The sequence below is a fragment of the Zootoca vivipara genome, chromosome 10, assembly GCF_963506605.1.
Source record: "Zootoca vivipara chromosome 10, rZooViv1.1, whole genome shotgun sequence".
Lineage (NCBI taxonomy): Eukaryota > Metazoa > Chordata > Lepidosauria > Squamata > Lacertidae > Zootoca > Zootoca vivipara.
In genome coordinates, this window is record NC_083285.1 from 28,866,751 (window position 1) to 28,892,401 (window position 25,651).

The window sequence follows — 25,651 nt, forward strand, 5'->3', positions numbered from 1 at the left end:
GACAACTTCCGTGGGTTTCCGCCGGTACCTACTGCGCAGAACCCTCTTCTCCTTTCCTTTCCACCGCCACCCCGCCGCTTCCCCCGCCTTCCCTTTCCGCCGCGGTGCGCATGCGTCTCTCCGAGGCGGGGCCGGGCGGGGAGTTGTTGTGGAGCTGCTAGGGAGCACGTGAAGAGAGCAACGTCATCATAAACACTCGTAGCCAACATGGCGGCTCCTGGGAGCGGAAAGGTAAGATGAAGGGAGCTTTTGACCCGCTGTGGGGAGGCAGAGGCGGCTGGGAGGGTTCCCTGAGGGTTTCCCGGGATGGGAGAGGCTGCGTCTCCCTTCGCTGACCCTCAGATACTGCATAGTTGACGGGGGCGGTGGGGAGAGAAGATGGGAATGATTCGGTGCTCCTGCCTGGCGGTGAGGAAAAAGGCCTTTGGCTTGGCTGGTGGTGGGCCGTTAGGAAGCGGGGGGGGGGGAATGTCTTTGGCGGAAGGCGGGCTGTTTCTTAAGCTGATTGGCTGAGAGAGGTAAGATTCTTACACGTGGAACTGGTAAGGCCAGAGAGTTGTGCTACTGCGCTAAGGCAGCGTGAAGCCCTCCAGGCAACGCGGGTTTCCTCGGAAGAAAACATTTCTTAAGGCTGAATAATTTACACAGCCTTCACTGCCATTCCTCCTTTTACACTTCTCAATTATTAATCCTGTTTTACAAGATAGCCGCTTTACACCAGCATTCCTGGAGAGGGAACCTGTCCAAACCCAACCCCCCTTTTTTGCTGCTTTCTCACTTCTTGTACTCTATGTCCAAAAGAGGGTTTTTAAAAATGTTTTTTATTTAAAAAAAGCCTATTAGGAAGCCAAACTAAATCTGTCTTGTGACATTATAGGCTCTTGAACTACTGTTATCATGAACCAGCTGTTGCATTGTTAAAATTTACTGTGGTTGACATTTACTGTCAGAATGTCATTATTATTTTCTGATAAGATGATTCATGAGGTTAACTGGCTGTCTTGTAAAGTGAAATGCTCTTAAGAGGCAGGGCAGAAAAGAGTGCAGCTGAGAAATATGGCAGGTTGCTGACCTGGTGGTGATTTTAATATCAGGATATGAAACACTGAAGGAGCAGGGGCATTTTTATAGAAGGTAATCTTTTGCTACAGTGTTGTACTTTTCACAGTGAATGCTTTAACAGTGTAATTTGGAGAAGTTACTTAGACACATTTGGTGTTGCATTTCCAAGACAGCATTGAGACTTCAGCATAGTGGCTTCCATATGTTAATTACATGTTTTATGGAGAGGTACTTTCTTTTATTTATCATAAATCTACTCTAATTCACTTCATTGTATGACTTGTAAGTTCTGGTATTATAAAAGTGAGATAAATATATACCCACTTCCTCCATACCCTGCATTATTTTATAAACTTTTATAATGTTCCCCATCATTCACATTTCTCCCAAAACTTAAAAAGCCCCAAATTCTTTAGCCTTTTTGATGGGAAACTGCTTCAGGCTCCTAAATATTTTGATTGCCATGTTCTGCACTTTTTCAATTATTATTGTGTGCAGTTGTGGTCTCAAAAAAAGGATACTGTACAGTATTCTAAATGTGGCTGTGCTATAGGTCTATATAAGGTATTGAGATATGGCTGTCTTATTTTCACTTCCTTTCTTATCTGTAGCATGAACTTCACCATTAAAAAAAAAACACCTGCTGCACAATGAGTTGTCATTTTCGTTGATCTATCCACCACTAACCCTGGATCTCTTTCTTGGTCAGTCACTCGAAATTCAGACCCTCTCTGTTGATGTGAAGTTAGGATTTTTGTAGCTGTAGATTGATAAAGCTGTGTATTTCTGTACTTAACCCAGGGGTGGTTGGTGCCCATGGCATTGGTGGGGTGGAAAGCAGGGAGATTGACAGTAGGTGGAGCCAGAGCCAATGGCTGGCAGAGCAAATTCTAGTTTTGCCCTGTCTTTCCTGCTGAATTCTCCAAAGCAGTAGTTCCCAATTAGCTATTTACTGAGGACTCCCTATTTTTCAAAAGCGAAGCCACGGACCTGCTACTTTTGAAAATTTTGGTAAAAGTTACCTGTCCAAAGCATTTTTTTTGAATAAAATGTGGGGTGGCCCCTAATAAGCAAATAATTTTAGGTTAAAAAAAAAGACCATAAAATTTGCAGTTAGAAGTTCTTTTCCATTGAAAAGTAGAGAGCAAGAGGAGGGGATCCCTTACATTTTTTAAATGATAAGCATGTGAACCCGTCCTGTGGAGCAAGCCATTTGCGCTCTCTCTCTCCCCCCCTCTAATTGCAAGAGCCTGAAGAAACTGTCAGAGGTTTTTACCCAATCCCAGCTCACTTGCCATCCAGCAACTCTTTCACAAGTTTTCCCCTGCCAGTAAGCAGGCATTGGTTGCTAGCTGAGGCTAGGTGATCCATGGATCACCATTGTGGCTTTCACTGTGCAATTAACAAGATAGGTGAGTCCCTGGCAGGGGATGGTGCCGCGGACCCCCAGGGGTCCCTGGGCCCCTAATTGGGAACCACTGCTCTAAGGGCAACACTGAGGCTAAGGAGAATGAAGCTGATAACCAATGCCAATGAATAAGCTGGACCAGTTGCAAGTAACAAGGTAGGCAGGTAGGGCTGGCTAAGAACAGACTGAGTTTGGTGGGGCAGTGCCCCTGTTGCCTTAATGAACCAGCCATGAGTGACCTAACTCTTTAAAACACACAGAGGATAGAAAGGATTGTACATGTTTCCTAGTGAAAAACCTTTATCCAGGAGGTGGAAATTATAACAGAAAAGTTCATTTTCCTCAGGGCAGCAAGACTGAAAAACATGGGGAAGGCACAGGGATATGTATAATTTAGTTTGCTGCCTCAAGGCCAATTTTGTATTGGACTTTAATTTCATATTACCTTTCCTAGCTCTTTGTACATACACCTTTTTTCCTTCTAAATTCCTTAAGGCATGCATGCTTCCACTCTCAATTATCTTGCAATCTCTGCCTGAAATCTTTTGTATATTAGCTGATTGGTGCCTTGTGCTAGAGAATGAAATTAAAAAGTAGTCTGCTACATTTTCTTTGTTGGTCCCACTATCCTAATAATGGCAAGTTTAAGCAAACCTTAATTCCTGTTTACTGCATCAATAGTTTAATTAGCTGATATATTTGTTCATATCACCCATCCTACAAGTGCTTTGACAGTGTACCTACCTGAGCAGAGGTGCAAGTGAATTTAATAAGAACGCTAAATTAATAATTTGTCTATTTTGAGAGGGCAGCAGAAGCTGTATTTTCCTTCTATCACTGTTACATTGAAACTGCCTTCTGGATTGTTGCAGTGATTCATTTTGTTCTGTTTTGTTACACAAAGTATCAGTGTAATGCTTTTGAAGGAGAATAAAGATACTTTTGAAAACAGTTGTGACAAATACATACGGTAATACAGTACAGTTGTGGTAACAGTGAAAGCCGAGGCTGCCTGCTTCAAAATTTGTAGAATTTGTGTTTTTAATTTGCTCTGTTATTTTTTATTTGTTACATTTTTTAATCCTTTTTCTGAAAGGAGCTTGGAGTGTCATATGTGGTCTTTCACTCCCCAATGTATTTTATTCTTGCCTTGAATGAGTTGGGCTCAGAGATAGTGATTGGTCAACGTGACCTTAATAGGTGAGCATGCATTTGAGCCTTCCTGTACATTCAAAGTTAACAGTATGTACGGTATGTTAATAACTTTATAGGACCAACTGTCAAGTCACATGCAGGCAATAAGGAAATTTCTGAGTTATGCAGATTTCTCCCTAGGCTGAAAATTGTGTGTGTGTTTGAAGTAGGCAGAAAGTTGGGGCTTTTTGCAGTGGCAAAAGCCACTCTTTGGGATGCTTTTCTACATAGGATGCTTTTCTACATAGGATAGATGTAGCTCCTTAGAAAGAAAAAGAGTGGGATACAAATTTAAAAATATAAATAAATATACATTACATTGTATTCTTGTTTTTTTTGCATTTGTTTATTTAGGAGGAGTTACATTAATTTTTGTTACAGGCTTCTGTTCAGTTTGCTTCTGCAAAATTATTTCTTTTCTGTCTTAGTCACTCACACACTCAGTAGTCACTCACCTGCTTTCCTTCATTATCCCCCACCACCACATCATCTTTAGTTGTTGGTTTCCTGGTTCAGATATAAGCAATGGTTCAGTGTTGTATGCACAAGCAATAGTGACCCTTCGACTCAAGCACTTCCCTACGCTGTCTCCTCCAGTGTGGTCATGAGGAGATCAGAAGCATATGCTTATTATTTTAATTGTATTCAGAGCTTGTAGAACATTTTTGTATGAAGACCAGTTGACCAGGAGGACTATAGCCAAAACTGGGTGGAGCCAGAGCCAAAAGTGAGAGGAATTTGGAAGATTGTATAGTTTCTCCGCCCCCCCATCTTTGCAGTCTGCATGAAGTTAGTTTGAGAGTTGCATATTTTCTCATAGCCCCAGGTTTTGACAAGCCAGGACAAAAAAATGTGGTTTGATCCTGGGTTGTTTGAACAAATCATAGCTTATACCTAATCAGAGTTCCCTGCAGTTTGAACATAATGAAAAATGATGATAGAAGTGGATGCTTCTGATGTCATGATTGACTGAGCTAGAGGAAGAGAGGCATTTGAAAGAGGAGTTTGAGTCCGAGGTTTGTTGCTGCTTCTACATATAACACTAAATCTATAGTTTGTCTGAAAAGGGACCATTTACCATAGGTTAGTTCACCCACACTTTGCCTGCCATTTATCCAATACTGGTTTCTCCCTTTGTGAATGAAGGTAATTGAAGCTGTTGTAGTTATTGATGCATTAATATTTTGATATTTATTTCTCTGTTTCTGAGTTCTAATGGAGTATTCATTGCAAACATGTAATTCTGTTTAATTTTCTGTCTGGATCAGCTTATGAGGAGGCATGACCATAGCCTCTTGTAACAGAAATCCTACCCAGTTTCTTGCATGATTGTGTCACATATTGAGAAGAACAGGTCTTGTCACCCTAATTCAGAAGTGGGGAACCTGTGGCACTTTAGATGTTGTTGGACCAAAACTTCCATCACCCCTGACTATCATCAGTACTGGTTGTAGCTGTAGTAGGAGTCCAACAACATATAGAGGACCACAGGTTCCCCACCTCTGCCCTAATGGAAGTCCCCAGGTTGGGTTGGACCTGCCCCCAGAACTAGTTCAGGATATCAAATGGTCAGAAAACACTTTTAAGAAACAACTTTGCTTAACTTTTTTTTTAGGTTGTGTATGAACAGGAAGGAGTTTTCATTCACTCCTCCAGTGGAAACAGTGATGATCAGGATTGTTTGTTATCTGGGATACTGAGAGTCATAGATAAGGTATTAAATCAATATTTTGTGTGTTATATTTCTTGTGACTTTACCTTCTGCCTTTCTATCCTGCAAAGATAATTGTCTTACTGACCAAAATACATAGTGTGCAAAGTAAATGGAGGCTATTTTTGTAAATGGAAAAAAGTAAAACCTTAATGGCATTGAGTCACTTGAATAATTGCATAATTTGTGTTGTAGGATACTGAGGTGATAGTAGATTGGCGATCACTGGATGATTCATTAGATTCGTCTAATATACTATATGCTAGAAAGGTATGTTGATTACTTGCAGCAATCTTTTTTTGAAAGGTTTGGAAAATTGATTTTAAAAAATAGTAAAACAAAATCTTCCTTTTATTCTCAGAAACCATAGCTGTTACATGGTAAAGTAACATAAAGGCCTAATTGTACTATCAGAGTGTGGGGTGCAGGATCCATAGATCTTTGATCGGTTTATGTGATGAATGTTTTTTAAAATGCTATTATTAATATTGGTACATAAAACTGAGTGTATTGGTTGAGATCCATCTACAGTGGAACCTCAGTTTATGAACACCTCGGTTTATGAATTTTCGGTTTATGAACGCTGCGGACCCATCTGGAACGGATTAATTCATTTTCCATTACTTTCAATGGGAAAGTTTGCTTCAGTTTATGAACGCTTCAGTTTATGAACAGACTTCCGGAACCAATTACACCCATGCTTCAGTTTATGAACGCTTCAGTTTAAGTACTCCGCGGACTCGTCTGGAACGGATTAATCCACTTTCCATTACTTTCAATGGGAAAGTTTGCTTCAGTTTATGAACGCTTACTCCGCGGACCGTCCGGAACGGATTAATTCACTTTCCATTACTTTCAATGGGAAAGTTCGCTTCAGTTTATGAACGCTTCAGTTTATGAACAGACTTCCGGAACCAATTGTGTTCATAAACTGAGGTACCACTGTATTGCAAATGGAAAATATACATAACTGAGAAAAGGGGATGAGACATTTATTTGGCTCAAATGGCCTTAATGGGGACCATCAGTAAGAATGGAAGGTAGGTTATGTGCTGTACAGTACTTTTATACATTTTCTAGTATAAAACTGTTGGAGTAATATGTTGTATGTTCTCTAGATAGTGATCAGTGAAAGATAACCAATCCAAATCTGTTGCTTTAAATTACAAACTCATGTTCCTTGACTCCGCCAGAAATACAGTTATTTTGTCCCAATCTTCCTCCCCTAATAAGGAAGGATAAATATGATGGTGGTTCTTGTTTTTAAATTTAATTTAATAGAACGGTCAAGGCAAGGAGTATGCTGTTTTTAAGTTTTTAAATTATATTATACTATGACTTCTCCCTTCTAACTTCTCTAAACTAAAAATCCAAATCTTTCCCAGAAGTGTAGTTGCTCCATTCTCTCAATCACTTTGGTTGCCCTTTTTGGAATCTTTTCCCAACTCTATAATCCTTTGAAGTGAGTAGATAAAAACTGTACATAGTATTCCAGGTGTGGTTATACCATACATGTCTATAACAATATTGACAGTTTTACCTAATGATCCCTAGCATGTAATTTCCCTTTCTCACAGCTGCTGGACTATGGCTCATCATTGAGCTACCCACCATGACCACAAGGTCTCATTCCTGGTTAGTTGCTGTCAGTTAAGACCCCATGGGCATATATGTGAAACATAGATTATCTGCCCCAATGTGTATTACTTCATACATGCTTACATTGAATTGCATTTGCCATTTTTTTTCACCATTCACCCAGTTTGGAGAGATCCTTTTGGAGCTCTTCATAATTCCTTTTTAACCACCCTGAACAAGTTGCTATCATTGCCAAGCTTGGCTACTGCACTACTCACCCTTAATACTAGAACATTTATGAACAAATTTAAAAGCACAGGCACCTATACTGATCTTTAGGGGATTTTTTTAAAATAAAAAACAACAGGAATATTGGGGGGTGTCTTTTTTTATTAATCACTAGCTACAAGTGAAACTGTTTTTGATTTTTTGGATATCTTATTTAGGATTCCAGTTCTGTTGTTGAGTGGGCACAGACTCCTAAAGAGAAGACTTCGCGAGGGACAGAACATCCGAACAGTTACGAGGCAGAATGGGATATGGTCAACACAGTCTCTTTTAAAAAGAAACCACAGTCAAATGGAGGTAAATGAAGAATACTGTGTATAAAAATATATAAGCTATTCCAATGGATGATCCCAGACACTGAGGTTTCTACATGTGGAAGAGACCGCTGGGTTGGCCCCCTTTCCTTGCTCAGCTGAAAGCTGCAAACCTATGGCTGTGCTTGTGGAGCTCCTCTCATCTGATAGTGCTGATCACCTGTCTGTGGTGGAAAGCTGGGCTTTAATGCTCTGAAGCGGGGTAAATTTGTGTAAAAGCATGCACTCTAAAAATATTCCATCTGTAGCAGGTAATGGCCGCTCCCCACATCAAATGGGGGTGCCTTTTGTGTGGTTGCGCGCAGCCCCCCTGGACCTATGCGGCACCCAGCAGTACAGCCTGACTTTGCCCCCGCCCCCCAGCCGGACACTTGGAGGTCTCTGCCTACCTCTGCCAGTTATGCTATCCCGGCTGGGGAGGCGTTGCCAGGAGATTTGGCCAGATAAGGGGAGGATCGCCCTGCCCACACAATAGAGTGCGGAACTTACCTGGGAATCCTCAGTCAGCTCCAGAGCCAGCTGTGCATGTAGCATACTTCTTCTTTTTTGTCTTTTGGGTGTTAATGTTATAATACGAACTAAATAAGTGGTGTTGCTTTTCTAATGACAGTTCTTACCGTATGTCTTTGATAGCGTACTGTATATGCTATTGGTTCGGTGAGAAGAGTTGAATGAATAAATCAGAATTTGCAGATCCTAGTCAAGTTGCATAGCAATATATCAACTGTGTTTTACTGTCAGACCATTGCTCCATCCCTGTCCATAAAGCGGGATATCAAATCCAAACTCCAACTCCCTCCTCCTCCTCCCTCCATTCAGATAGACAGTAATGGACATGATTCCCCAAGATCTTGGGCTGGGATTTTCTCAGCCTTCCCACTTCAAATTCTTTTAACCAGAGAATAAGCCTGGTGCTTTGTGAAGGCATGTCACCACTAATAGTGGTGGAGCTAGCCACACTGAAGGATTGGATGCAATGAGTGCTGCCATGATGTTAAGTGCACTTATTCTTGGAAGTAGTTTAAATATATTCCAATGCTATGCACTGCATATTGGCTTTAGATCAAGAAAGTAACGTATTCTTTTCCCCATTAGATGCTACTGTTCACACAAATGGAGAGAACAAGTGGTCCTTCCTGTTCAGTTTAGCAGATCTAAAGTCCATTAAGCAAAACAAAGAAGGAATGGGATGGTCCTATTTGGTATTCTGCTTAAAGGATGATGTTGTCCTCCCAGCTCTTCACTTCCATCATGGAAACACTGCCTTATTGATTCATACCCTTAGAAAATATGTGGTGCTCTGTGAGTAAGTATTCATTGTGAGGAGTCTATTTGGTCAATTATTCTAGCTTTACTGTTTGCATAGCCATCATAATGAGTTGATCAACTTTTTATTTTTTAAGCCAGCCAGTGAATAAATAATGCTTCTAGTCATAGTTTTTAAACACATCAATAGGCTCAAGTTGTGATTTAAAAAAGAAATACTAGATTGTCATTTTCAAGTACAACTCTGTGAAGAACCTGTAATGTTACTACAGGATGCATTTATTTATATATTACCTGCCCTTCACCTTAAGGTCCCTGGGCAGGTTACAATATTAAAAATATACACCTCAAGTGTCAAAAGCTAGGGTAAAAAGGTGCATTTTTAGTTGACATTTTGCACAGAAACTCATACATAGATGATTTTAAGATGAGAGGCCAAGCTATAGCAAGCAGGTAACACTACAGATGGGAGAAAGGAGTGGCAGGTACAGAATCTCCTGAAATACTGAATTCTCCTTCCCCTTCTGGCTGTCTACAGTAGGGAGAAGGTGGGATGCAACATAGAACACCTCAGCATTCTTTCTCCCTCTGCCCAGTGGCTGTAGCTAGCAGAAAAGCTGCAAGGAAATCCGAATGCAGCACTTCTTAGTTTTCCAAGAATGGCAGCTTAGTTCAGAGACACTTCTTCAGATGCTGGTGGCCAGGCTTCTGTAAACAAAACATCCTTATTGTAAAAATATCCGATAGAGAAGTCATTGTAGCCCTGTAGCTGCGCTAGCCTTGAATTTGGGAGAACTTTTTGCAATTGACCAGGTCCTTAAAGTCTTCCCTCTCTTACCCTTTGCATCTCCTAGATCTGACCCTTCCTGCTTTCAGGACTAATCTTTTCAGTGATTTTTATCTGTTGGCTCTGCTGGATCAAAATGAGTGATCCAGGTAATAGGAAATAAATAATTTCTTTTGGAGACTGGTAACAAACAGTTCACCTACAATAAGCTCTCCAGTAGTATATAAACTAAGATCACAGTACCAGCTAGTCAGAGGTCTGAGAGGAAGAGGGAATTTCTGTGATGCACTGAACAAATACAAACCTAGGCCATTGACTACTAACAATAAATATCTGACTGACTGAGATTGTTGCCCACATCTTGTATTTAGTCCCAGACCATGACTGGACATCTTTTAACTTCTCTTAAAAATATACTCTAAATGAGCAGGCATTTTCTAGTTGGCACTCAAATCTGTCAGAAGCTTTTATTAGTTTCAAGGAAGTAATGCCTAATTAGAGAACTGAAGTATACAAGAGAGTAAATAGGATTTCAAAGTTTCTTTTGAAAGACTCCGAGTTCAGTTTAATGTTACCTGAAAATCCTTATTTCCTTGGTACAATATCGTAAATAACTGCTCAGAGCAAATGAAGTGATGCTAATTTATTGTGAATATTACTCAGGATGAGTTTAATTAAAAAGGAAGTATCTTTAAGAGGTTTTCTTATTCTGATGGGTTAGCTAAGTATGACACATCACAACCTTTGCTTTCTGGGCTGTATTAGCAAGCCTCAGTTCTGGTTTATTAACAGCCGTGTCATCAAGACTGATTATATCGCCTCTTCTGACTTTAAGATGCAATCTGTTGTTGAATTTCATATCCTCTGGCACAAATGCTGCATCCTTCCATGCCAGCACTGGAAAGCGATAGCATTTATTAAAAGTCTTATCTAAGGCTTTAATAACAGAATAGGTGGTAGCTGTTCCAGGTAACAATGAATAAATGTAATGGTGTTTTGTTTCAAAAGCTAGTAATAGTGAATCCAACCAGCTAATTTCCTGAATAAGCTTGAGGTGGCAATCATATAATTTCAACTTTTTTTTTAATAGTGATGTCTTCTTTCTGTATATTTATGTGTGCACATGCACACATATAATCCTCTTAAAATATTGCAGAATGAATTCACTTTTCTCAAATGTGAAGGCTATATTGTTGAATTTCCCAAAACAAAGACTCTGATTCTAGAAGGGGAAATGGTATGTTTTTGTTCACAGATCTCCACAGGACAAGAGAATTCTTGTGAACTGCCAGAGTATTTCACAGTCCTTTGAAAATCTCCTTGATGAACCAACATATGGTTTATTAGAGGTTTGTGTGATTTCCTATTTGTTTAATTCAGTTTAAAATTCCAGATTTTAAAATGCCCAATTCTTGAAGGAAACCAAATTTAAACCCTGGGAATTTTCATGCTGGCAGATCCTTATTTTTCTTTGCTATGTTTTCTGTACAAAATGAAGTTTGTATTTGATTTCTTTTTTAAATATTAGTATCCTGCCCTTCTTCCCAGTGGGAACACTGAACTGATGAAGGAGGCTGTAATGCGTTCTTTTGGAGATGCATTTTTTTCAGCTTCCTGTAGCCTTTTGGACAGCTTGCGCTTAAGAATAAATGTCGTCTTATCAGATTTTTTTTCTTTTTTTAACAAATTTGTGTGAGCCATTTCAGAATTTGTTTACCCCTGTGCTGTTCTCAGAAATTGAAGACTGATCCTTACACAGCAACAATGGGAAGATTTTCGAAAGTGACCAACTATATAATTGATAGTTTACGAGGAAGTGACCCAGCAACTCAGCAGCGGCCTCCATCAGAAATGGCAGACTTCTTTAGCGATGCTATACCAGGCTTAAAAATAAATCAACAGGAAGAACCAGGATTTGAAGTCATTACACGAGTAAGTGTTCTTGATAGTGAGTGTGGTTTTAAGATAAAAATTAGTGCGTTGGTAATAATTTAACAGCTTTTCTGGTGCATATTTTAGATTGATTTAGGAAAGCGACCCGAAGTGAACAGAAGACAGCCAGTGTCGGTTGAAGAATGGACTAAGAATATGGATTCTGAAGGGAGAATCTTAAATGCTGACTCCATGAAACACATGATATTCAGAGGGGTAATATCTTAGAATATCTCTTTAAAAACTGCATTTGATTCCTTATTGCTAGGACTGTAGCTAGCAGGTACATGTATTTGGTTATCCATCCAGAAAAGGTTAACTGAAATTCTGAATCATGCAAACAGCAATACTCCGAAGTGACTTACCATCAAATCAGGGGTAGCTAACCTGTGTTCCTCCGGAAGTTGTTGGATCCCAACCCTCATCCACCCCAGCCAGCATGGCCCATAACCATGGATGATAGGAGTTTTAGTCCAACCACACAGCACGCCTGATATATAAACCCTTTAAGTTCTGTTGCGAAACCAGTGATTTCACACTGTGGATTTCTAATGCCATGTTTGGAGAAGCTCACTCCTTTTCATGTGTGTCGATACTGCCAATTGCAGGACTGGTCCTTGAGTGGCCGATACTGAATAAGGCAGAGTTATGTGAAAATACATTGGAGTGAACAATGCATAAATAAGAATTTAGCAAATAAAGAATGCAAATATTTTCGGACAGAAATGAGGATGTGCTAGCCTTAGTTTAAGGTTTAAATGAAGTTCACTACGGCATTAGCTTTTTATTCCATGGCCATTGATAGAACATGGGTGTCTTGAAGGAGTTTGCCCTAAGGCTGAGATGGGGAACTCATGACCCTCCGGGTGCTGTAGGAGTACAGCTCTCCTCTTTCTTGACCATGCTGCCTGGGGCTGATGGGAGTTGGAGTCCAGCAACACCTTGACATTGCATCCTTGTGCATAGTGCCACTTGCCGAAATCTTTTCTGGATGGCTCTAGGTAAAGCCAATTAGGACTACCTTTAGAACTTGTTGGAAATTATTTGTAATGTCGTAAGATTTGCTTTCCCACAGTGACTTCCATTTAACCTGAACAGTGTGTTATAGATCGGAGTAATAGCTTTAAAAGACAAATGGTTTCAGTATTTACACTTAAAGCTTTCAGATCAATTTAGAAAATGTAAGTTTCTGTCCAAAGACATATGAATCTACATGTCTATAAGATGTGACATGAGAGGGAAGGCGGCAGAGAGCTTAGAAAGGGGGATGATGCAGAAAAACATGTAATTTAATTAACCTCCAGGTTGATAACTTCATTTTTTTTTCAATGCTTCATTTATAAACAAATGCCTGCAAAATCTCCTGGCAAGAAAGATCTTGGGCCTCCCTAATGGGTCCATGGCCGCCCAGTTGAGACTAGAATTGGGATTATCCATACCAGGATAATTATCTACTACAAATCCCTTGCAGAAATTCAAAACTCACGACTAGTTAAACAAGCCTTTACAGCCCTTACCGGCAGCAGCACCTGGTCTAAGGCCATGGAATTCATCTGTGACCGCTACTCCCTTCCAGACTTTGCTGCCCTGACCTCATGGGAAAACGATAAAATCCTCAGTTGGATCCTAGCTAGGGATGAAGCTTTCGATCTAGCACAATCTAAAGCGGCCAAACTCTCCACGTGGCTTCCCCACGTGAAGGCAGTTAGATCTCTGGCCCACTATCTGAGCGAATTGACAAACCCCACGTTAAGAAGGACCTTCACACTAGCTCGATTCCATGTCATCGCCACAGCATTCTTACATGGAGTTTTTTCCAACACACCATTGAACCTTCGACTCTGCCCATGCAATGAGAGAAAGATTGAGGACTATATACACTTTTTCTTTTACTGTGCTTTATATGCCTCGGTTAGATCCAGGCTTCTCTCTTTAATCCCGACGACCATCACACGGGACATCGACCACATGAAGTACCTATTGGTGAACGCCAACCCCTTGGTTTCACATGATGTGGCCATCTACATTTTACAGGCCCTGAAACTCAGGGCCACCTTTTTGGCTAACTTGCCGAGCCCTAGTCCTATGTAAATCCCTGTTATACTCACAGTTGATACGCCTTGCTTTATCTTTTACCTTACCAGTCGCACTTAGCTGGATTTTATATTTAATGTTATAGTTGTATTTGTTGTATTCTATGTTGTTGTGCAACAGTTGCCTGTTTGATCTTTTATATGTGCTATGGCTATATGGCTAATGCAATAAACTTTGATTGTTTGATAAATGCAGAAAAATATTAAGGTGGGGAAACAAACGTAAAAGGTTAGGTCTTAATGAGCATCCTAAAAAGAAGTTGAAGAAACTAGGTGATCTCACAGCACGGGAAAGAACTCCTCCCCACAAATGACCAGAGGTAATCAAGCATAGGAAACAGTAGCAATAAAATTAGGTAATGTTACCTCCTGCACAACTACAGGATTTTTAAAAAGTTGTTCTTATAAAGCGCCTGATGTTGCCTTTGCTATTTTATTATGTTCTGCTTAGGGCCTTTGTCATGCTTTGAGAAAGGAAGTCTGGAAGTTTCTTTTGGGTTATTACCCTTGGCACAGTACTAGGGAAGAAAGAACAATTGTACAGAAAAGGAAAATGTAAGTACGGCTCCCTAAAAACAATGTCATAATGTGGAGTAAACTTTGCATACTTGCAAGACAACTGCTTACGAATATCATTACTACTATCATTTTTTTTCTTCAGAGATGAGTATTTCAGGATGAAGCTTCAGTGGAAATCTGTCAGTGAAGAACAAGAAAAAAGAAACTATAGATTGAGGGACTACAGAAGTCTTATAGGTAATTTTAAGAAACATAGAAGGCTTAGAGATACATTAGTGATAAACTTGTACTCCTTTTTTTAAAATTTGAGGTGACCTCAATTATCCGCCATGTTTGTTAGATTGTTTCTGTAACAAAATTATGACCTGTTAGGTTCAGTGTGTTAGGATTCATGCCTTCTTTCTCTTCCATGCCCTCCACTGTGAGCAGAAGACATAATAAAGAGATTGATAATGAATAAAAATGAGCCAAACAAACAAACTCACCATTCTTTCAACGAGTGATCTCAGGGCTGCCATGAAACAGTGTATTTCAGTCACCAAATGCCTGGATAAACAGGAATGTTTTTAATTTCCTCTTGAAGTCAGCATGCATGCTGTGCAGCCATTTCTTTTCTGATCCTTGTAGTTGATGCAATTTTATTTTGCTGCTGACTGAAATAAAGGAAAGCTGAGTGTGTGCTGAACTTTATTTCACTTTAAATAAGTTTCTACAGGTTGCTGACCATATGTTTTGGTAGCCTGTTATAAACTAAAACTAACATTAAACTTCATTATTCTCTGCTCTAACCAGCAATGGCAAACATTTTAAATGATTCATAACATTAGCAATAACTCTTAAAGGCAAGAGGGAAAGTTTGAGACCAGAAAGCTAAGTTGTATGTTTAATGTGCATCACAGCAGGCATGCAGTCACACCAGTGTAAGAAGCATGGTAAGATTTTTAGTTTAAAAGCAGCAAAAAGGGAGGCACATCTAACCTTTTTCCTTCTTGCTGCTTCTCCAAATTTCTATCCTTTAGCCACTTTTCTCCTACTGACAAGCATGTATTTTGCTACTGAAAGCAGACACACATTCAGAATACTGAAATTTGACTTGGAGATACGCTTTTGAGGGGAGAAATAGTTAATGTTCTTGCTTTTGGCATTTGAAGGCTTTTTATTTTTTGCCTTTTAATACAACACAAGAAGTGTCAGAGTATAATAATAATAATAATAATAATAATAATAATTTATTATACCCCACCCATCTGGCTGGGTTTCCCCAGCCACTCTGGGCGGCTTCCAACTGAATATTAAAAACAATACAGCATCAAACATTAAAAACTTCCCTAAACAGGGCTGCCTTCAGTTGTCTTTTAAAAGTAAAATAGTTGCTTATTGCTTTGACATCTGCTGGGAGGGTGTTCCACAGGGTAGGTGCCACTACTGAGAAGGCCCTCTGCCTGGTTCCCTGTAACCTCACCTCTCGCAGCGAGGGAACCACCAGAAGGCCCTCGGAGCTGGACCTCAGTGTCTGGGATGGATGCTGGGGGTGGAGACGCTCCTTCAGGTATACAGGACCAAGGCCGTTTAGGGCTTTAGAGGTCAGCACCAACACTTTGAATTGTGCTCGGAAATGTACTGGGAGCCAATGAAGATCTTTCAGGACCAGTGTTATATGGTCTTGGCGGTCGCTCCCAGTCACCAGTCTAGCTGCTGCATTCTGGATTAATTACAGTTTCCGGGTCACCTTCAAAAGTAGCCCCACATAGAGCGCATTACAGTAGTCCAAGTGAGAGATAACTAGAGCATGCACCACTCTGGCAAGATAGTCTGCAGGCAGGTAAGGTCTCAGCCTGCGTACCAGATGGAGCTGGTAGACAGCTGCCCTGGACACAGAATTAACCTGTGCCTTCATGGACAGCTGTGAGTCCAAAATGACTCCCAGGCTGCATACCTGGTCCTTCAAGGGCACAGTTACCCCATTCAGGATCAGGAAGTCCTCCACACCTGCCTGCCTTCTGTCCCCCAAGAACAGTACTTCTGCCATCCATCCTCCAACCGCCTCCAGACACTCACACAGGACCCTCACCGCCTTCACTGGTTCTGATTTAAAAGAGAGGTACAGCTGGGTATCATCCACATATTGATGAACACCCAGCCCAAACCCCCTGATTATCTCTTCCAGCTGCTTCATGTAGATGTTAAAAAGCATGGGGGAGTGGATGGAACCCTGAGGCACCCCACAAGTGAGAGCCCAAGGGTCTGAATGTAGACAAGAAGCTTTATTCTCCCTTGGCTTTACTATAATGATCTTATAGTTTGCACAGTAGGGTACTTTGCTCCTGTCCAGTCCTTTTTGCTCCAGTGCTGAGCTAAACCAGGGTAAGGCTTAGCATGTAGTCCAAGGCAGGACTCATGGTTTAGCACATTCACTTACCACAAACTAAAGTCTTGGTTTAGCTCAGCACAGTGCAGCAGTACAAAGGGCAAGAGAGGAGCAAAATGGTTTCAAGATCCTCTCTGTATCCTCACATGCTTCTGCGGTTTGGTAAAGCATAGCTAAGTTTGATTCACACAACAAGCTTAGTCAATGCATTTTAATCAGATTCTGATAGTGTGTGGAATGTTACAGTAGTATAAAACTCTACAGTATATGCTCAGAGACTGAGCAGATAAACAAGTGGCCCATGGGGGTCGTTTAACCACCCATAGACCCCCACCGCCTGCTCAGCTGGCTCCCGTGCACCGTGCTAAACCAGCATGGAACGGAGCGGGGACCTCCTTCTGTGATGCTGGCCAGCTTCCCATTGGCTGCAGGAAGCTCCTGCAGCCAATGGGAAGCTGCATATGCTTCCTCCGCGCCGGAAGGAACACTGGAAATAGCGTTTGCGCATGTGTGCATGCGTGCGCACACTCCAGCACACTACTGTGGCGTCTGCAGGACCGTGAACCGGCCTAAGCCACAAAAACTTTGCCGACCCCTGAGATAAACTAACTTCAGTAACAATTGAAGAAACATGGGGAAATGGAGTGTCCTAATAAAACATTCTCATGCTAAACCAAGCAATTAAACTTTGAAGGCTTGATTACATATCAACTCCTCACCATTAAATTTAATGTAACACCACATATCTAGTACATTTGAGTGACATTTTACATTTAACATATCTCAAATAGACTCTGCCGTGTGTTAATTCAATGAAAATGTTTTACATTTTAATCGGGAGGTTTCTATAAAAAGTGTACTGTTTTCTAAGTGTTTGGAAATCTGCTTATAAGAAATCATCTTATTTGAGACAGGAAGAATTTGTCTTAAATACTCTTAAAAGCTGCTTTAATGCATTTTAAATGACATCCTCTGAATTTAGTTGTCTTTACTAGGCACTTCAAAGCTCAGCACAGTGTTTGAGAAATTGGAAATTTGAAGAGCATCCTGCATTTTTTAGATATAGGCTTAGCAGAAGCTGTTTTGAAAATGTATTAAATCTGTGTGCTGTTTTCCAGAAAAAGATGTAAACAGAACAGACCGAACAAACAAGTTTTATGAAGGTCAAGATAATCCTGGGTTGATATTGCTTCATGACATTTTGATGACCTATTGTATGTATGACTTTGATTTGGGTAAGTAGGATTCTACTTATGTATGTGTACTACTGTGTCTGATCTAGTGTAACTTATTGTAATTACCCTTCAGAGAAGACTTGATGTACATTCTGTCTTAGATGCCTGAATTAATTATGCGTTTTACCATTGGTTGCACAAGTGGGACCTGCAGCAAACCTGTTAAGTTTTGGTACTTATGAACTCCTGATTTTGGAGATCAAATAAATGTATCAAAGTTTCCATTGCTGGGGGTGAACGCTTATTTGAACAAATACCGTATTTTTCCATGTATAAGATGCCCCCTATTTTGGGGGGACTCCAAATTAAGAAAACACCCCCAGCACTACCCATGTATATGACAAGCCCCAATTTTAAACCTTTTTGGGGGGTTGAAAAACCTAGTCTTATACACGGAAAAATACAGTAGTTTAGGAAGAGGATGGGAGAAACTAAATAGTTACTATTCAATCTTTTGGGTTTGCCACATATCACCAGTTCTCTCTCTCTCTAATAAAAGGCTATGTTCAGGGAATGAGTGACCTGCTTTCTCCGATTTTATATGTGATGGAGAATGAAGTTGATGCCTTTTGGTGCTTTGCCTTGTACATGGATCAAATGGTAAGTCTTTTCATCTTCATTCCTGTTGTTAACTTCAGTTACCGTTTGATTGAAACTTATTTCTTTAACTTCTGTTTATCATTAAACTTTTGTTAGCAATTTATGTAGCATTTCACTTGCAGCGTAGCAACAGATATATAAGCAAGAAATGTATGTTCCATAATTATAAAAATAATGCTGTGTTTCAATGTTGTAACCTGCCCTGGGACCTTAGGGTGAAGGGTAGATAAATAATAATGATTGGCATCTATCTGTCTCGAGAAACAATGGAAGAGTGTGCCTTTGGGGGTAAAGTCAAACTGTTGAAGAATTACAGTGCCTGCTGTGGCTCTTGAGACCAGTATGAGAGAGACTTATTTTATTGCAGGTGGGGCAGATGAAGCTGTCCAGTCTCATTGGACTCCACATTATTCTAATTTGCTTAATTCAATGAATTAAAATTATCAAACCCATATCTGATCTTGAAAGTGAGCTGCATGGAATGCTGTTAGCATCCCAACAGGACCAAAATCACTTTAATGTTTAGTTTTGTTATTATATATTTGTTTTGATTTAATGCTCATCTTGGCCCTCATGTAGAATAAAAATATTCTAGATGCTGCTTCAATTTGTTTCCCATTAAGCACCAGAATTTTGAAGAGCAAATGCAGGGTATGAAGACACAGCTAATTCATCTGAGTACTTTACTTCGCTTGCTAGATAGTGGATTTTGCAGTTACTTGGGTATGTATGACAGCTCAGAATAACTTATCACTGATTATTATTATTATTATTATTATTATTATTAATTTACACCTTTTTCCATTCTTACACAATAGTTCTTTTTGACTTCCCACCCAGCATTCCATGACAGTTCTTTTTACATCTTGATTGACTGCATATACATTATTTTTTTCTACCTTATTTTCCATGCTCTCATGTCTTTAATCTTGTCAGCTGTCGGTCACAAAGTTACCTGGAATTTATACAGTGGTACCTCTACTTACGAATGTTTCTACTTACGAATGGAGCTCCGTCCGCCATCTTGGATGCGGTTTAGATAGGATTTTTTCTACTTACGAATTTTTAGATAGAGTTGCTTCTACTTACGAATTTTTTCTCCCAATGCATTCCTATGGGATTCGACTTACAATTTTTTTTTACTTACAAATGTGCGTTCGGAACGCATTAAATTCGTAAGTAGAGGTACCACTGTATTTTTAAGTCATATTTCTGTAAATATTCCCCCAAGTACGCCCACTCACTTCTTGTCTCTTTATCATACTGAATTCTTATTTTAGTTGTCCTACTGGCTTCTGGTTTTGCCACATGAAGGGAAAGCTGTAGCTGGTTGCGCTCCTTCCGAGGGAAATCAGGCTGTCGTGGAGGTGGGGGGAAAGTGTGGGCTCCACATCTCCTCAAAAACTTCAGAGCTGAACTGGAGTTCCCAAAGAGCTCCTGCAGCGCCAAAGGGTCCCCCCCCACCTTTCACCAGGAGAAAACTTACCACTGTTCTTATCTAGAATCTAGACAGTGGCCGTGTTGGCATGCCCTGTTAAGTCAGAGTTTCTGGCTTGTTGTGGTTTACTGAGAATGAGCAGCATGTGCATGCTGCCCAGTTGCTGCCGCTTCACGCCTCTGGCATAACCAGAAAAAACAAACCAGGAAGTGTTGGTTTCACATTATATCCGAATCAGGGATCCATGATCAGCAAGCCAACAACAAACAATTCCTTCAGAGTGGCTCATGATCATGGTTCAGATGTATTGACTTCCTGGTTTGTTCATCACACTTAAGCCAGAAGAAGTATGGGAGCAAACAGGCAGTGTGCATTTCCAGGAAACCAGAGCTTCCTATTCCTGGTAAACACAGTAAGCCAGAAAGTCTGACTTGGGACATTCAAACACAGCCAGTTGCTTAAAATACTTTTCCTACACCAATTACTTTCTCAATTGTTGTAAAGAGAGTTCTGTGCTATTTAGATACTGTTTCAGTCTTGCCTGTCCTCAGTTTACTTTCAGAGCCCTTTAGGTAGCAATGATTAGACTCCCACTAACAATTGATTGGGCAGTGTTCTCGAAGCCACCAACATGAGTCTGACCAAACTGCGGGAGGCAGCGGAAGACACGAGTGCCTGGCGTACTCTGGTCCATGGGGTCACGAAGAGTCGGACATGACTAAACGACTAAACAACAACAACAATTGATGTTCAAAGAGAGACTTGACTAGGACCACAATCTCTCAACCTAACCTACTTCACAGGGTTGTTGTAGGGATTCAGTGAGGAGGGAGGAACCATGTGTACCACTTTGAGCTCTTTGGAGAAGGTGGGATATAAATGAAACAAACAAATAAAATTATGGTCCATATTTTCCTCAGTTTCCCACCCCAATAAACTCTAGAACAAACTAACTTTTTGTAAGCAATTGTAGCCAGCAAAGCTGTTAGATGTATTAATATATTAAACATACTTTAAGTGATTCACAACCAGCATTTCTGTCAAAGATTTATTTGTTCATGTTCTTTTTTAAAAAACTATTTTAGAGTCTCAAGATTCAGGATACCTTTATTTTTGCTTCCGGTGGCTTCTAATAAGATTTAAAAGAGAATTTAGTTTTCAAGATATTCTTCGCTTATGGGAGGTAAGAAATTTCTTTTTATTTTAGTACCTACCACCTAAAATGCTTAAAATATGATTCTGGAGGAAAATACATACAATTTAGCTAAACTGCATCATGTTAAAGCAATGTATAAATAGTGGCATCTAGAGGTGGTAAGACTGTGGCCATTGGGCCTTGATTCTGCCACCTGGCTGTGTGGGTGAGGAAGTTCATAGTTGGCCAAGAGGGGAGACTTATACTCTCTTGTTTGCTCTTAAGTACTGGAGGAGCATTAAGTACTGGATGAACTAGCCTAATCCCCTGCTTGGTGCAGAAACTCCAAAGTTTAATTTAAATTAAAGTTTAATTTAAAAATTAAAGAGGCATCTGACAGATGGTTGCCCTATTTCTGCTTGAGGACTTTCAGAGAAGGAAAGCAGTTTGAAGTTAGCACCTTATTCCTCACAACTGTTATGTTTTTATTCCTATTCAGGATTTTCTCTTGCATGCACACTGTCTTATAAGGTGCTATTGAATAATAGTTCCCAAGTTCTCATTACTATCAGCACCATAAAGGTAAAGGTAAAGGGACCCCTGACCATTAGGTCCAGTCGTGACCGACTCTGGGGTTGCGCGCTCATCTCGCATGATTGGCCGAGGGAGCCGGCGTATAGCTTCCAGGTCATGTGGCCAGCATGACAAAGCCGCTTCTGGCAAACCAGAGCAGCACATGGAAATGCCGTTTACCTTCCCGCTGTAGCGGTTCCTATTTATCTACTTGCATTTTGACATGCTTTCGAACTGCTAGGTTGGCAGGAGCTGGGACCAAGCAACGGGAGCTCACCCCATCACAGGGATTCGAACCGCCGACCTTCTGATCAGCAAGCCCTAGGCTCAGTGGTTTAACCACAGCGCCACCTGGGTCCCTATCAGCACCATGTAAACTTGTAAAAAATGCACAAAGCATACCAGGGTGAAAGGAAATGTCTCGGCTTACAACAGGGTGGCTAATCCATGGGCCATATGTGTGCTCCCCATGGCATCTCAAGAATCCCCCCCCCATTTGTTACCTTTAAAATATAATAATGTGTTATGGTGTACTCCAATGCGTCCCACACAATGATGCCAAAAGGCTTTCTGTAGGTCTCCCACAGCCTCCTCCCTCAAATGTTTCCATTAAAAAAAAACTTAAATTACAAGTAATGTTTAAAATTATAGGTCCCTGCTATGATACTGTTATGCTGAAAGGTTTTTGGCTGTTCACCAAATTTGTCCATTAAAGAATTTTTAAAATATATTTATTGCTGCCACTCTTGTGGGTTGGTTATGGATCAGTGCAGCCCTTAGCCCAAAGAAGACTAGCCACACCTGGCTTATAGCTCTGAATAACAATCTTAGGACTCACTTAATTGCTCCAATACCCCCTGATCTGCTACTGCATGGTTCTGTCACTTTTGCTACCACTAAGAAGGTGACTTGCCCAGAATATCAACTCGTGGGATCAGACAGTTTCCTGGCAAATACAACCCAGTCACTGTAGTCAGAGTTTGCATTTCTTTTTTTCTGAAGTATAGAGTGTATATCCATATTCCAGTTTTAAGAGTCCTGAAAACTTATTGTTCCAAAATAATTCTGTTAAGTCCATCAACCCATTTATTCCACTGCACTTTGAATACTACTGGTTTTCTGATCCTGATTTCATTGAGGCATAAAGATCCTAAGGATCCACCCAAAATATCTGACATTCATTGAGGGTGACAGATGCTATCAGGACATAGCTCTACCATTTGCCCTTGTCAAGATCTTCAGAATGTAGCATGAAATTAATTATAGATAGTTATTAAGCAAGCTATTATGTTTTTCTGTCTAGATAATAGTTTAATTAGCTGGCAACCTCTACTGAAATATATGTTAGAAAACTAGTTTTTCCTTCTGATGTAGTTTTAAGTTGCCAGAAAAGTAAGTGTTTTGGAAGGCTGCTAAAACTGTACTATTATTTTAGTACCTTACACTTGTGGCATCATGTTCGAGTTTTTGATTCATCAGCAACTTCAATATTCTGCTAGGTAATGTGGACAGACTTGCCTTGTCAGAACTTCCACCTTCTCATCTGTTGCGCTATCCTTGAATCCGAAAAGAAGCAAATTATGGAGAAGCATTATGGCTTCAACGAAATACTGAAGGTATCTCTTGCATGTTACTCTAGATCCAAATTATGTTCTATCCTTTGTTCCTGTATTTGAATACTATTAGCATTTCATTATGCAATCCTCTGTGAGATGGAACAAATGTTAATTCTCAGCCACATTTCTACTGTATTGAAAGATGCTTAATGTGGCTTCGTTAGTAGATCTTAGTAATTTTTTAACTCATCAAGTTGAGAGAAAGTAATATGAAGCAGAGTTTTCATACAGCATATAGACTGGTTGTTTGATTTTCAGAGCTAAGAGGACTTACTGTTTATACTGAGGCTGATTTAAGTGCTTATTTGGTGAGCTACCCTAGGTAAGAGGATTCCAGTAGAAATAGGAAGCTCCAGTTGGACCTAGTGACTTGTCTTCAGGTTATGGTGTAAGGAGAGGCCACACACAGAAACACACAACAACCCACAATTCAAGGCAAAACTATCCTAGACTACTGGGGATTGTGCAGGAAGATGGCAGTCCCTTCCAGACTTTTTTCTACTCTTCTCAGCATCGCTGCATAGAGATGGTGGTTTTGTTGGGTGGCTGCCCCTGAGCCTGGGGAGGTGCAGTGCTGAGGAACCATAAATCCAAGTAGCAGACATAATTTACATATTGCAATCTTAACCAGATGCTAATTATGCACGTGTATTAATCAAGTTAGCATTTCTTTACTTAAGGTTATGCTAACACTAGGAGCCAAAGTTCCGTGGCTCAGAAAGCTGTGCATTTAGCGTGACACCCTCCCCACATCCTTGGTTGCACTTCGTCATTCTTTTTCTTCCGTTTTAGCATATCAACGAACTGTCTATGAAAATGGATGTTGAAGACGTACTTTGTAAAGCAGAAGCCGTTTCTATGCAGATGATAAATTGCAAGGTAAAAGTCAAGCATATTTCATGAGCTTTGCATAAACAAATGAGATTTAACCAGGTTGATAATTATTGAAACAAACCCTTTACGGTGTGTGTAGCTTATGATGCCTTTGAATGAAGGGTGGTATGCAAATTTAAGAAGTAAATAATGATGTCATAAACTGCTGCAACACTCAAAATAATACTGTGCCCAGAGATAAAGTGAAATCTACCTATACCAATTTTAAAAGATAAGGATTTTCTAGTCATCCTAGAACTGCTTATTGAACATCTTTTCCTTCTAGAATTAAGAAAAGGCATATTTTAGCTCAAACTTACATGCATTTAAAGATATGCTTCTTGTGTACTTAGCATGTTAACTTAAAAGAACACATATTTTCTTTTCATAGGAATTGCCTCAAGCAGTCTGTGAGATCTTGGGATTAGAGAACAGTGCTGCAACAACACCAGATTCAGACACTGGGGAAGATGAAACTGCTGGTGGAATAAGTCACTCTGCACCAGCCTATTCAAACATCTCCAAGCCTGTTGCTGCTGCCAATGGAACAAGTGAAAGTATTGAGCAAGTGACCCCCACTGTGCTGGCAGATTGAATCTTGCACAATTATTTGTCTGCATTTTTGAAGAGACACTTTATTATACCTGTTTTGTTTCTTTCAAGCACTTGAGGTGGATATTTAAGTTTTTGTTTTGATTAAGCTTTAAAGATTTGGAAAACAGATCATGTACTGTAATACTCTTGCATCAAAGCTTTACAATGTGACCTAATTATTTTTGTAGTTTCTTCTACCAAAGTAGCCTTCCCCCCTCCCTCAGATAACATTCCCTAATACTTTTGTAGCCAAGTGCATTTTTTCCCTTTTTGGTAAAATGGAAATCAGATGAATGTGAATGGCATGGAAATAAATGCATCTTTATCACTTTTACTTTGAGAAGTCTTGAGCATGGATGGTTCTTGGATATCATAAGATTCAAAAGTCTATACTATTTCCTATGTGAAAAGAACATAACTTCATAAACAGTGCTTTGTAAATGAAAGGATTATGTCCTTTCTCAAATGTTTACAAAAACATTTGTTAAGTATTTGTGGTTGTTGAATGTAGATTTGCAATGAGGATTTAAATTTGTGCAGTTCCCTGATCTTGAATTTTGTAATCCAGGGGGTTGGCTGAACAGTACATTTTTACATTTTAACACCTCTACGCTTATACATATGTATGTATAAATTAGTTACATATTCAAACTTGTGAGTATTAAAGGATAAATCTATTTTTGACTAAGTAAACTTGGCTTTTCATTCAGGCAATTTTGACCAAATTTTAATACATAACTGTAAACCTTCCTATTTTTGAAAAATATTCTTTTCTTAAGGCTATATTCAGGTTCTGAATTACTTTTACAATGGCTTTCTTGCTTACTTAACGAATAATGTTTCTTTGCTGAATAGTATAGTAACTGATTTAAAAAAATCAGCTTCAACTGCCTTTACGCTAGACTACTTGATTAAATAAAAGCAGTTAAAAATAAATGCAAATTATGTTGGGTGTGTTTCCCTCATGTAGTTCTGCATAAGCTCCCATGGAGGGCACAGATAGAACAGAAGATTCTTATGGCGGATTGTGCCCCTTGTCCTTAATAAATGACTTGCATATGAGAAAA

The 25,651-nt window shown here is 39.9% G+C and overlaps 1 protein-coding gene across 1 annotated transcript; it reads left to right on the forward strand.

The window, feature by feature from the left end:
- TBC1D15 (TBC1 domain family member 15) lies at window positions 1-25,651 on the forward strand. The gene is made up of 17 exons (XM_035127045.2): window positions 1-231; window positions 5,280-5,378; window positions 5,571-5,645; window positions 7,400-7,538; window positions 8,651-8,861; window positions 10,864-10,957; window positions 11,343-11,540; window positions 11,628-11,756; window positions 14,085-14,188; window positions 14,295-14,389; window positions 17,639-17,755; window positions 18,255-18,355; window positions 18,979-19,078; window positions 20,879-20,976; window positions 23,001-23,117; window positions 23,910-23,996; window positions 24,382-25,651. The coding sequence occupies exons 1-17, from the start codon at window positions 208-210 to the stop codon at window positions 24,583-24,585; spliced, it is 1,992 nt and encodes a 663-aa protein (XP_034982936.2). The 5' UTR covers window positions 1-207; the 3' UTR covers window positions 24,586-25,651.